We start from the raw sequence: 15071 nt of genomic DNA, 5'->3' as shown, positions 1-15071 counted from the left end.
GCTGCCTTCAGTGCTATTTCGAACAACTTTAAAAACACAAAAACAACCACAAATAATGGCTTCGTTGATAGAATACCAGTATCTGAGTAACTCATTTAAAACTTGTACAGAGTTTACTTGCACTCAGATTCAGATATTTATTTCGTTGTGCATGAAATATTGTAAGGACACTATTGAATAAATATAACAATAAACGATTAATTTGAATAAACAAATATACAATATTTCCGCAATTGAGGGGTCGCGAAAGACTTCCAAAGTCATCGTGTCAGCGACACCTTGTTTGCTGAGATGCTCACTCAAAAGTAAAGAAGATTCCTTTCAGAGATAGGTTAACGGTGAAAGCTGAGATGCGGAGAATAACCGCCGAAACTCGATGAGTAAAACTATAAACAAAAAGTAAGTTGTTTGATAGTCCTTGTGCTATGAACACCAACAATAGCGATATCACACGCCCATGTCCCCTTATGTTAAGAATTCCGGTGACACACTGTGCTCAACATCCCTGTTGTAACCAGATTTCCTACATGATTCTTTACGAGTCAGCCCAAATTTTTCTTTCATTATATAAAGTCGTATATCGGCCTGTGTAGGAATGCGCATTTGTGACGTGATTAATGTACAGTTTGCCTTGCTATTAGCTATTATTCCAAATATTGCTTAATTGAGTAAAACTTTACTTTCCAGTTTAAATCTGCCGTAATACCAGACAAATTAATCATAAAATAATTAATTAAAATTAATCAACAACGAATTAATCATGAAATTGAAATGATGAAGACAATATAATTTAAACAATTTTGTAGGTTTGTGTAGGTTCAGAATTGCTGATCTTTGCGCTTTCATATTTTGTATCAGCATTTATTTTGCCCAAAAGAAATATACAAGCAGGCATTTTGTTTCAAGTACCTAACCGCGCTTCATTGAATTTCTCGGCCTTTCGATGTGCGCTTATCATAGTATGCATTTAGCGTCATTAGTATTCAATGCTTATTGCATATTTTTCCATATCCATTTGCAAATGTCTACTTCAACGTGCCCCAATCATGTTGAACTTTATATAGGAAAAACACAAAGCATGACACTGGTAATTTTCAATAGCAAACATGAGGCGTCATATTTGAAGTCACCTAATGTAACCCGTCTTGGAATTTATGAATTCGTTTAAGTAAACCAAAACCCTTTCAGGTCTACCGGTGACCGGCAAGCTGAAATAGTACTTACAAATTATTTGACAAACCTTGGCTATGTACGGGGTACGAATACACAGCGATAATTCTCGTTCCAAAATTGGCCAAGTCAGTGTTTGAGATGAAAAAACACTGGAAACACGCCTCGTCAGACTATAGATATGATTGGAATTTAAGGTATGTCGATTTCACTATTCAGCACAAATTCCAGAACGTGACTCTGGAATGTCTCCTCTCGCCAGGTGAGCTGAGCGAAGATATAGACTCATTATGAAAACATTACCAGAGACATAATTGTGTATATTGACGTCGGTGAAGAGAATCGCTCCTAGAGAAGCTTACATCGAAGGCACAAGAATCGGAAGGTAGTGGGGAATGAAAAATAGCGCACGAGGACCAGTTGTTTTTTCTAGAATGCGACAGACATGAAACCATATTACACAATTCCCGAGCGGAGATTCAAGAAATATGGCAGTTTGTCTCGCCGAATTGAAACATAGTAATTTATGACGTAATACGCGATTTCCTTTTTACACAATATATATATATACATAATATGATATTATCGAACTTTGATTACAGCCATACAGTAAAAAAAATTTTCCAATTTTCACAAAGTGTTTTCACATATGTCTTGAATAAGGCACTGGTCAAATATCCAGTGATACGAGTCGCCACTGAACCAATAGTCCACTTTGATTACCAAAAATTTATTAAATCTGTAAATAAGCAAGAAAATTTTACGGTCTTGTTACTTTCCTTCGGCATATACAAGTAATAATAAGTGATTTGCTAAGACGACCCATGCTTGCATTGAAACGAAAGGAAAATTATGGAACTTAATCACTTCTAAATGTCGCGGTTCGATATCATTTTGGAATATCTATTTCAATACTAAGTAGCATAGGCCACCAATTAATATTGGCAAGACAGTTACTTAGCAAAAGAAAAAATGTGGTCTGCGAGACGAATTTAAAATTGCAAATTATTTCAAAGCGTCATTAAATATAATTATGACCGCATAATCTTCTTGTTATCTTATGCCACAAAACCAATATTAACTGTTTCCCAATTACCGATTAATCTTAAACCAAGATAACAAGATACGCGAAAAAGAGCAACTTTCGGTTTCACGAACGCCCATATTAACCTCACGAAACGAAGCGGGACTAATAGAATATATATATTACGTAGTTTATCAGTAATCAGTAATTTATTTCTTCACCAAGCTGAAAGTACGAATTTTACATACACAAATAAAGAAAATATAAAAGACCGCATTCCAGGGTGAAAGGAGACGCCGAAAACCAATTCTGGTTATCGAGCGGCGGCACCCGGCGGTGTTTATCGATCCGATGCGATATGGACGATGCCTTGCAAATCATGCTCTGACATTAATTCCTATATTTCGTACAAAAATGTGGCCAGAAAACATTATATTGGCAGTATTGCCATTCAGAATATATTTTCAATTAATTAATATTATTTTTCGACATATACATCAATAATTTTCGGGTACTCTTGAAGTATGCGCACCAAGATGTCGCGTAACCTGAACCCTAACATGGTACACAACCTGAGTTCAGGTTGTGCGCCATCTTGATGCGCATACTTCAGGAGGTCAAATTTTTGCAACAAATTTAAAAAAAAATTCTTTTTAACGGAAATTAGTTTGTTTTATAAAGTGGTAAAGTTCAGATGTTTTTTTTGTCAATTTTCATACCTCCCTACATATTCGTAAAAATGTAATGCAACGTTTCCCAACTGGGGAGAAATTTTACTTTGAATCCGCTGTAGTATTACCATCTTCAGCTTTTTAATATTACTATGATAAGTATTCATTAAAACATAATAATTAAATTCTACAAAAACTGGAATACGTCTTGTGCACTAGCAACATAGGATGGGAGGATTAAATAGTTTCAATATGGGTAAAGGGAGGATTCGAACAAAAGAGGTTGAGAACTACTACTGTAAAGTATTTAAGAAGTTCTCAAGCGACGGGGTGCGCCCCACAAAGAATGCGTGGACAATTTTTTAGCGGACGTGAAGCTAATTGGAAAGAAAAATATTTGTTAGATTTGATCTTACCAGCCTTATTTTAGAAATTTACATTTCTTTATTCTTGATATTTACGTTACATCCACATATTTTCAACGTGTTTTTTGAATAATACATAATTCCGCGTTACTATATGTTATTTGTAGCTTATTGATAGCTTGTTTATCTTGAGGTGAGCGCGAGATTTGAAAATTCTAAAAACAGGGCGCGGCTCAAAAAGATTGAGAACCACTATGTTACTACATTCTTAATACTTACTCATATATGTCCTATGAATTTACCATCATCAACATTTACCGCCGATAGAAACCGATTATATAGGATGATTATAGATCTGATTGAATAGATCTGATTAGAGGCTGTTACATTTTAATTTAGTTTTGGGAGAATTGGCATATGGAAATAGGTTCTCTGCAATTAAGCATAATCATTAAACGTACCATCATTTATAAATGTACGTTTATCTTTCCATGCCATTTACAGAAAAAGATTTCAGGGGGAATAATTTTATTTTTTGGATTATACTCCACGAATTTACGCTATTCTACTGTTTGGTTGTATTATGCACCTTGTATTTTAAGCGTGTGCATTGTCGTAAGTACGCTTTTGCAGTTACATAGTTGAATGCTAGTTCCAAGAAACTAATTAAAAAATACGGTATAATTTTATATTTGGATCGGAAACGTTTATTTATTAGAGAACCGACTTTGCATTGACAGTTTCCGAGGGTCAAAGAACCAATTCCGTTCCAAATTTTAGGCTGCCGAAAACGATAAACGTAATATTTGGAAATGGGCACTATTTGCAACAATTCTTGCAAATAACTTTTGGTCTTCTGGTTGGTGTATGAATAGGCGAGGCAATTTAACCTCGTTTGAAAGAGCTACATCAATCATACAGCAACAAAAGCTGCATCCACTTTGTGTAGGAAATAATAATTGAAAAATGTTTTTCAAGTACTCAGGGCATCTCATCTGAAGCACGATATATACGAGTCAATTAATGTCCAAATTATTAAACGCTGGTCACCCACTCCAGTTTTTCCTTTTATTTTAAAATGATATTTATTATAACATTCAAATACAAACCAACAATACAAATTATACACAGTAAATATAATATAATTGATTACATTCTATTATGTATGCCTGTGAAATAATTTAAATGTAACGCATATTTTAACTCTTCGTCTCTATGTTTTCTAGGTACGGCATAAATCAAAATCATGATTAAATTAAATTGGCTCCTAAACACTGTATTATATAAAAGAAGCTTCAAGGTAGATATGAGTTAAGGGCCGGGATGCAATTTGAAGCTCTTCTCCATATCGATTGAAGTGCCAAACAAAGTTATGATTTTGTATACTAAGTAGAGATAATAGATTCCATAAGAAATTAAGAATGTTTTTCCGTGATTTTCGCGTGTTTATAAGAAATTTCAGTCTGTTTTTACAGGCTATATATACAAAAAAATAAGATATATTGTAATTATAGGCTACTCATTGCTTGGTAATAAAACTTGGTAAAACTTAAAAAAAACAATCATCGTAGATGAGAATATAGCTTTACTGTACTAATGCAGAGTAAAGTTCATCTGGAAAGCATACGTTGTACCGCAAACGTCGAGTCCAATACAAATTTTCCACTCGAAATTTCAAAGAGGTTGTAAACAGGGTCAATGATGTTAAATGATACTCATCATAAATGTCACTTCAAAGCTCAAATAACAGATAATCAATTAGGTGAGAGCCAGGTGTGGTTTCATATACGTAAACGCATTCAATATATACAATAAAAAATGAGAGAAAATATAAGTGGGCATTGCCCACTGGGCAATGCTCAATTATATGAACAGAAAGGTCACAACAAAGTAGTAAGGGTATGTAATCTTTCACAGTACGTACCGGTACGGTAGTCTTTTTGAATTCGACCGACAAAAAGGTCGCAACGATCGTGAATTCCACAAAATGCGCAAGACATCATCACACACAAAATACGAATCCTTGAAAACCCAGAGATATTTTTGAAGTGAATAAGCCTTCTAGCGACAAAAACAATTTTTAACCACTTAAAATTTGTTTGTCGAACAATTTAAAAGAAAAAATTAAATAACAACAACAACAACATAGTAGCAAAATGATCTGTAGGTCCACTTCTTATCCAAAAACAAACGGGTAGCTACATACAACAAATTTCAAGTTATTTTATTTCAGTTTTAAAAGTATCTTATCACGCTAGCTTGCGACCATATCAAAAGACAGAGCCCTAAGTATATTATTCAATTCATAAACCTATCAAATTGCTTTGAAGTCACCGCGATTCAATCAAGATCAAAAGAAACATGCAGACTGGGTTAAACTTCACACGAAGTACCAATACGTTGGGGACTTGGACTTCTAAGTGAATTACGTTCTCTTAAAAACATTTTTATTTATTTATATTTAAAAGTTTAGAACGACGGTTGCTTATAATGATGAATTTAATTTCATAAAATAATTATTTTTATTTGATCGTCGTAGCGTAATATTTCATTATATGAAACTTGATTGTGAAGCAACGTAAAAGATGGCGAACATTGACGTTATGAAATCATGCTACAATTTACATTATGGCAGTATCGGAGAGATTAATTAATGTACTCAAACCGCCAGAAAATGTAGTCAACAATATGAACATGTATGGCCATTTTTCTCGAAAACTATTGAAGCATACTGTTTCACCATACAACAACCTAATACATTGTTTTTAAGCAACGCAAAATCAAAACTTACTTAGATTGAAGTTGTTGCATAGCACATAATGATATTAGAATAAGATATATATTGAAAATGACATGCCGACCATAAGTTGTATTTAACATAATGTTAACGTACCGGATTTTTTTTATTTAACGATTTTAATGATCATTATAACTATATTTATAAAACTTTCAAGTCATAATATTATATATTTTAAGCCAGTGGTTTTCAACCTTTTTTGTTAAATTCCTTTGCCTATTGGGAAACATTTCCTCTTCCCTCCCTATGCATAACACTGCTGTATTTGTTCATTTTCTACTATTATGCACAAGTCGCACACTCGTTTTTGTACAGTTTGGGTAGTTTATCATTTGTTTATGAATAAGTGTTATAGTTATAAAATACCGGAAGCTTTAGAAGTATGTGTACCAAAATGGAGGTAACTAATTTTGTTCGCCTACTTATCATCAAGTTGTGTAAAGGGGCTATTCACTTGGCTAACACAGACAGTCCCCGAATTCGTAATAGAACTAAAAAAAGGAAAATCGGAATAAGAAAATTATGGCCTGATCATAACCTGGTACACACACTACGAAAATACCAAATCAAGAACTAAAGAATATAAATAATACTACAGCAAATACCCCCCCCCCCCCCCCCCCCAAAAAAAATAATAATAAAAATACCAATCCCTCCCTGAGGAGGAATTCCTCTTCGGTCGGGAAGCGTTGTTTTAAGCCGTGATTAGCTTCAAGATTGCAATTAAATCGGACGATAAAGCTTGTATAGATAGACTGCATTCTTCAAAATACCACATTGATCATATTTATAAGAATGACCTGATCAATTCCCTATATAAACATCTATAAGTTCGCCTGATGCTGATTGATGTGGTAAGTTGAAAGAGATATAAGTTGTCGTTCAAGTTCAAGATGGCGTTACTATAACTGTTCCCTTTAATGTGTGTTTATATTTGGCATTGGATATGAAAGGCCTGTGATCTGGTTTGAAAAGGCTCTTTGAGTTTGATACTTTTGCTTTGGTGTGGTTGCTTAAGTTCAGTTATTAATTCTTATATTTTCTAAATTTTATTTTTCTCTCAAGTCAAAACGTGACTCTAGACTAGTTTAATGTTCGCAACACTGAAGTGCTTCAAAGCATTTGAAAACACGTTTGGAAATTTCTTCCTTTTTATTTATTTGTTGATTGAACACCCAGTCCCCAGAACTGAATCTGGTATACGTGAATGCAAAACAATTAGAAATGTGAACGCGTATAATATTGCAACAACAGCGAAATACAAAAATGTCGTTTTATCAAATCCTTTGAGAAACTGTGACCGAATTAATATTTCTTGTGAATTAACAAAGCGTTATCCGACACATACGAAATCCCCAGACAATTCCTAGTAAGAATTTATCGCTAGTAGAACAGTCGCTTTCATCGTGTATTGTCATATATCAGTCATATATTGATAAATATACAAATCACGTTTCTGGACTAATATTCAAACTGATTCTTTTAGTATTGTTATTGCTGGGAGGATATTATAACCTAATAACTTACGAACTAAAAGCTATACAGTATCATATTATATAAATTGTTTAACATTACCATACGATTCCTATTTAGTATTTTTATTGCTGAGATGATAAAATAACCAGAAAAAGCACGTATCTGATCTTCTGTTATTATTAACCAGATCTGTAGGTTTCAAATTTGTACATGTTTTAGTTTTGATTTCAGTTGGTGCCTTTTGTCCATTTTTCGGTACTCCTATCCGATGTCCACCATCTTGGTTCACATACTTCGGGGGTACCCATTTTTCGATTAGGCTTTTACAACAAAACCAAAAAATGCGATTTTCTCAAAAACCTCAAAAGGTGATATAAACCGATTTGGTTCTACTGCTTAACGTAGTGAATAGGAACATTTGGACTTCAGATTATTTGTTTCGAATATGTCTTGATTAATTTGTGGAAGATTATTAATACAGTTATTGAAGCCCCTAAATTGACACACGGAACGTTATTCTTTATTCCGAAGGATATGACACCTGAAACTCAACATTTTATGAAATTCGAGATAATTCTTAGATATTTAAAGCGGACTGACTGACAACAAACATATCGGCAAAATACTGTTTGTTATGGACACTTAAAATGTCCCAAATTCGCTCAGCTGTAACTGATATCGTTAGAGATCAGACGATTTGATGGAATACACAACAGCAATAATTGAAATAGCAACCATAATCAGTGCATTGTCTTCTCATGAACAGTGAATACAATTATTGGCAGGGCAAACATTACCAATTATATCCAACATTTGTTATCAAAAATGAAATTAACAAAAAATTCCAATGGTTTTGCACATTTTTTCACTATTTCTGACATATTAAACGCACCTTATGATTTTTAAACAGAAATGCTCTTTTGTATGAAGACAAACTACAGATGAAGTTCGATAAAACGTGTTACAAATAGTTCCAACTCCAAAGAATGGCTATTGAAGACCGTTTTTGATAAAAAAAAAAAACTTTACGACCAAAATTAAAAGTGTTCACGAACGAAATTAGTACAATATTTTACTCTCATGCCTTCTTCAGAAAAAAATGTTCTCAACATCAATATAAACTATATCCTAAATGAAACCAGGTGTTGATGAGATGGTGACAGCCATGAACAAGCTGCCGGAAAACGTTCCGCATGAAATGGTAATTGTTTGATTTGAGTTTAACAAGAAGGTAAAGGGGTAATTTATCGAAGGGATATAAGCGAAGGAAACATCAATTTAAACTCGCACTGTCCTTTTTGTACGACCAATGTTCGTAAAGTTAGGTTGTCAAGGTAATTGGTCAATTTACCGAGGATAAAGTGACATAAAAAGCATTTACATAAAGAAAATATAATTGAATCCCTAACTGTCTGTTTTATACGACCAGTGTTCGTAAAGTTACGCCGACAAGCAATTTTGAGTTTTTTACACTTCGATATAGTAGTGAAAAAGTAATATAGGACATATTAATGAATTTTCTGTTTAAGGTGATGTCATCTTCGTTTTAAGAGATCAGCAGTTGCTCCAGTTGGGTCATAAAAATGAGAGTGGGAAATTTTCTTTTGTTAGGCAAGGTAACTGCATCTTTTATGATCTGGAAACCAATAGTTTACTGCGATAGACGACAACTGTGGGTTTAATTTCCAGTAGCGATTTTACAACTGGTTGTGCGGTGAGAAAGAATAAACGCTAGATCGAGTTTCAACTTGGTTTTGTGGCGAAATCTGGTCGGTTTGGACTTTACTCGACTGTAACTTATTTGCGATGTGAATTTATACATAACCAAACATACACGAGTACGCATCACTCGTGTGTACAAAACGCCATACGTCATATATGACAGAGCGCAAATATAGTAAATGTCGGAGGCTCGGAGCGTATTCTGTCCGCCCAGCATACGCGATTTAGTATTGATATTATCGTGAAAAAGGAATAATATCCTATGCTATTTCATAACCATGAAGGTGTACATAGAAATCACTTGGCGTTTTCTTGATATTAGTAATTCCCACTTTTCACAATAATGTTCGCAAGGTTTTCGAATTTGTTATTCATGGTTTAATAGATAAAAATCATTAGTTTCTGATCTTCCATAGCCCGTGTTGATGGTGTCCCATCCCTTGCAGCCTATACAATACTTTAGTCGTTTATTGAATATTTGATAATATCACACAAGGCCAATCCACACAAAGACCCAAACCTTCAAGGATAAGCCCAAGAAGAAGCTTATGTCGGAGATTAACTTGTTGAACATTTGTTTCGTTTTAAATCAATTTGATTCGGTCTGGTCTCGACAAGCTCACGCTCATTATACGTAACACACACAACTTATAATGTTTTTCAAATTCAATCTGGATTATCGGTTCTACGCCCTATGGTCATCAGTCTTCGATGTGCAATGCAGTTAAAAGTTAGGGTGTTGTCCATAAAATCTCAAATAAAAATTCAAAACTGCAAAGGGAATATATCGATACTATATATTGTTTTGGCTGTCACAGATGTATTAAATGAAGTTAAAATACTTGATTAAATACTGATAAAAAAAAATAAAAATCTGGTTAAGATATATTGAGAACTTCATACAACAAAATTGAAATTGTAAAGAGACTTTATGAATATTGGACACCATGTATAATCTGCGTTGAATTATATAATTTTATCCGACTATTTTATATCGCTTTCACCGTATTGAACTTTGGCTGAGTTTCTAATTGATTCAAGTTACCAAGTCGGTTTCCGTGAGGAAAAACGTCTTCCTGTCTTACCACGATCGTAAACTTTTGTCGTAGGTTGTACACGCGATTTTGTCTTTCACATCGTTTCCGTAATACTTGTGTCTGTTTATATCTTATTTACTCCGAAATTGAATTGGACGAAATGTTCAGTTGATTGCGTGTATATGAATGCTAGTTGATAGAGTTTCCAGTCTATTTATTAAAGAGGAACTGATTGCAGTGTAAAATGCCATCTACAACAGGTTACTCTTATCAGTATTTATAGGGTAATCCAATAATTCCAACTGAAGTCTTTGAAACTCTGCTTAACGTTATAGGTAACATGAAGTCTGTAGACTCCGATTAAAATGAAACGAACTAAATTTCAATAATCCAGCAATACATTTACATATAACAGTTACACATTATTATATGCGGAGTGCGAAACTGACGAACTACCTGGGAAGTTTCAGTCTTTTCAAATTTAAATATTTTCCAGTTCCATACATTTTATCAATCTTATAACGAGAATATCACAACTTTAATATTAGCTTCCGACGTTTCCGTTCATGTCTACACAAGACATATCATTTCACGTATTATGATCGTCCATCGACACACATCGTTGGAGTGTTTCGTCAGAGATACTTGAGAAATTGATGGTCATATCATAAAACCATTAACTGTACAAGGCTTTGCAGCGTTATTAATTTGTACTCGACAGGTCGTATGATGTAAAACGTTGCTGGCTTGCAAATTGAACGTTAACTCTACAGATATTTCCATACCACACCACAATAGTAAACGAACAAGCTATATTTGCTGCTGTAAGTCATCATCAAGATGTCACTGACTCACTGAGTTTCTCGCGACCAACCAGTCAATCATCATTTATTTGTCAACACAATATAAAATCGAAATATTGCAACTCTAAAGCAAACAAATAAGACTAACTCTAATTGTGTGACAGGAGTCGCGAGCGACCTCGCGAAAGGTCTTCAATCAGCCACAACCTACAACGCTGATTCAGATTGATGAATAAATTTAATAATTACAAAAACTTTTAATTATTAATTATTATAATTTCCATGACATAAGGAAATGACCCACCAAAACAATCTTATAATATATATATATAACAATTTCGGAAATTTGGAAAAACATCATAAAATACTAGAGTCTATGTTATTTGTCAGTTTGTATTGTTGCTTTACATTGATATTTTATGATGTAAACAAATATCTGAATCTGAATCCTTGGGTTGCCAAATTGTTAAGCGATTATATACTCCTCCAGTGGATTATTATTACAAATCCTACAGTATTCAAAAGGGCATTCAATGGAATCTAGTGTTTTTAAATATACACAACTCTTTTGTTTTTTGTGTACAAAGACTCTAATATAAACCAATAAAATGAATAAATCCATTTGAAAATAACCTAGCAATTAAAATCAAATAAAAATGTGGAAATACAATTGTCAAAAGTAATAAATATTGTTGGCCATAAACCAGAAACGTTAGAAGTGATAAAACTAATCACCGACATATTAAATAATTAGATATTTATTGACACCTGTAGGCATTAACATAATTCAAGAGATGCCTGTATGTTCAAAATGTACTAGGGCATCACATTTTTAATTTTATGAGAAAGTGTTCTTTGGAACAATAAATTCCCTTCAAAAAGTTCAAACATATTGAAAACTACTTTTTATCATGCAGTTCCTAGGTACAAATGCTTATATATATACTACATAGATATGTATTTAGAACATTCGTTGCCGTTTACTCAAATTCTTGACATTCCATATTTCCATAACATAAATATTTTTATTATATTACTTCACTAATTTCCCACAGATGACTAATTAAAATCGTTCAAAAATGCTATTCATAGTACCAATCTGACAATTTTCTGATGTAACCTGAAATTCTCTCATAACATTATATTCATATTTCCTAACATTACGGTTTTTGCTGATACAATTTTAAAATAGTTTCTGGTTGTTTCTGACTTTTCAGTGGTTGTCTGTAACTCTACTCTTAGCGAAAGCATGTAACCTCTATAGACACAAAGTATCCAACGAAAATTATGACAGAAGAGTAACCAAGAAATGGCATTCGGGTTGTATATTTGATTGATCTGTGCAAAATTTAAATTATTTTATCTCGGATGAATTTAATAATTAGTTATTATGTTTACTCAAGTATCAAAAATAAATAACTATCTATATACAATGGTTTATAAGTATAAGTTTATTTCGACTTCATAATCAGCACAATAATAAAATGATTTGTAAAAACAAATAAACAAAAACTGATTATGTAATCAGGAGAGCAAACAAAACCTTAGATAAGGTTTAAAACGTACAGAATGTATATAAGATGGAAGGTTTTGTCAAGAAAAAGGGGTACGTGTTCACTCACCTAAAATAATTGAAATATTTCACACACGCTCACACGCACCCGCACACACAACTATGGAGAAGTTATAAAGTAAGAAGAACCTGATAAATTACATACTGGTAGTAAAAGAAATGAATAAATAAATAAAAATTACTTGCCACACCATATCAATAATTTTATAATGTGTGTGAGTGTGTCACTGCCGAATTGATCGATTTTATAAATGGGAGTGAACAGTACAGAAAAATATTTATAAAAAATATATTGCCAAGCTGTTTATAGTCAAATGCTAAAAATGCCCAACCAAAGTTTTTAGAATTGGGTGCATGAAGAGGTGGGCTGGATCACTTCATTTCCCAAAATACAGCCAATTATTGCCAAATTATAGTCCAGATTGTAATAAGTATATAAAGATAAGTAATTATCAGATAATCATAAGAAAATTTATGTCTCTTATCGCAAAAGTGAGATAACTTTATATAAAACCATTAGCATTCAACCAACGAATTCCACTTTATATCTGATACAATTACATTGCGAATTTATACTATACAGCACTTACTTATAAGGCGTTTCACAAACCGCATATTCAGCAAACATTGAATAGACAGTTACTAATGCACAAGCACAACTATATTTTTGTGAGGATCTGCATCTTCTCTTTTTAAACAAGTTTGTTAAACAAATTATTCTACTATTTGATTCTATTAAAACTGAAAAACTTAAACTTATGGGACAAGTCATCCATTTCTTTAGTCACCATTAAATAGATTGGAGTAGGATGTTTTAATTTTCACATTGGTAAATATCCAACTTAAAACATTCTTTTTATTTTTATTATGTGGACTCACCATACATTTTCCCTTCATCTGAAAGTATAATTTTCCTTCTTCCGCAGGGTGGATAAATTGCTAAAGCTTCTTGAAAGCTTTGTTCAATATCAGGGCTCCAAACCCCTTCTGCATCATTGTCCACCAACTCTCCTTTCAATCCGCTATAGAATAGAAATATCAATTATTAACAGCATCCATAGGCTTTTTTTAACCACTAAATAGAAAATGAAGATGTCAAAAATCTTTGACAAAATCTCTGTAATTCTACATATTTGCTGTTTTAGATAGTATTCAAGTAGTATATATTCAATTCAAAAGTAGTAGTGCTTCATGTATGCTTGGCTAGCCTGGTGGTGCTTGCCAAAGTCATGTTCAGAATGATAAAAACACTTCATAAAAAGTGTAAAAAGTCATCAAATAAGAATAATACTACCAGAACCTAATCATTGATCAGAGAGTTAGTTATACAGGAATGTGAAGTTAATTACGTCTTCTAGCATTTTATGTTGATTATGTATGTGGAACTAAATTTGGAACTAGTTTGAAATTGAATCACTGAAAATCACTACTACCCATATATTTACACAGATAAAACATTTGGCAATGACATAGTTTTCATAGTTGTGTTATTGTGTTTTGTTATTTCAGAAGTAGAGCCTTATTCTCAATTAACTCAAAGTATTTGTTTTTTATATAGTATTATAAATGAAATGTAGTATCTTTTGGTCATTTCACAATTGGTATTATCAGATGCTTATCTAGATATTTAGTCAGAGCATGAGTGTATAAGCACACAACATGAAATTGTTCATAATCGAGCTAGCTATACAGGTCTGTCAAATGCAAATATCCAGTATTTACTTATAATATTGAAGGAATTTCAAAACCATATACATGCATTCCAGAGTCAACATTATAATACTATCTTATCACTATCTCGAACATTTTCAAAAGAGAGAAAATAACATTTAGCAGTGCCACAGTTTTCACAGTTGTATTCTGTTATCTCAGTAACAAAAATCAGAGCCACATTTTCAATTAACTCAAAGTCCTCCATAGTGATTTGGAACATTTCTTAAATCCACAGTTGTGAAACATCAATTAATTCGAACATACCTAGATCCTTGGGATCCATCACTAGTGGGTGACGGGCCTCCAGAGCTAGAGCCGCCCGCACCCTGTTGAGCTGACGATGCTATGGGAGGGATTGTGACGGACAGTCCAGTAGAAAGAGGAGAATTTGCTTGACAACTTGCGAGCCCAACGTTTGCTACCACTGTTCCAGCCAGGGTTGCGTTGTTGTGTAGTCAGTAATGCCAACAGTGTCCAGCTCAATGAGGAAACTAAAATAAGATATAAAAAGTCCAATCAATGACACGAATTAATTTAGTTTGAAGCCTTTTCGAAGCTCTTGTGATAACATTGATAGTTATATTCATTTTCTGAAAGACACTTGTACTTCGTGTTGAGGATAAAAAGGATTAATAATTTAAAATTTAAAATGCAGCATAGAGCAATTACAATACAGTTAAAATTGTTCAAAATTAAGAAGAAATGCTGACTTTAGAATAA

The 15071-nt window shown here is 33.1% G+C and overlaps 1 protein-coding gene across 4 annotated transcripts in view; it reads right to left on the bottom strand.

Moving 5' to 3' along the window:
* LOC120335697 (transcriptional enhancer factor TEF-1-like) overlaps positions 1–13651 on the bottom strand; it is a 29373-nt gene extending 15722 nt beyond the window's left edge. For all 4 annotated transcript variants that reach the window (XM_078109694.1, XM_039403277.2, XM_039403276.2 and 1 more), the window contains exon 1: positions 13518–13651. In XM_078109694.1, the coding sequence (XP_077965820.1) occupies positions 13518–13524 (7 nt within the window). In that variant the 5' untranslated portion in view covers positions 13525–13651. The remainder of the gene's footprint in view (positions 1–13517) is intronic.
* Between the last annotated feature and the right edge of the window lie 1420 nt (positions 13652–15071).

Source organism: Styela clava, chromosome 2 (assembly GCF_964204865.1).
Source record: "Styela clava chromosome 2, kaStyClav1.hap1.2, whole genome shotgun sequence".
Lineage (NCBI taxonomy): Eukaryota > Metazoa > Chordata > Ascidiacea > Stolidobranchia > Styelidae > Styela > Styela clava.
Note: the sequence above shows the minus strand (reverse complement) of the source record. Positions and strands in the feature narration are given on the sequence as shown.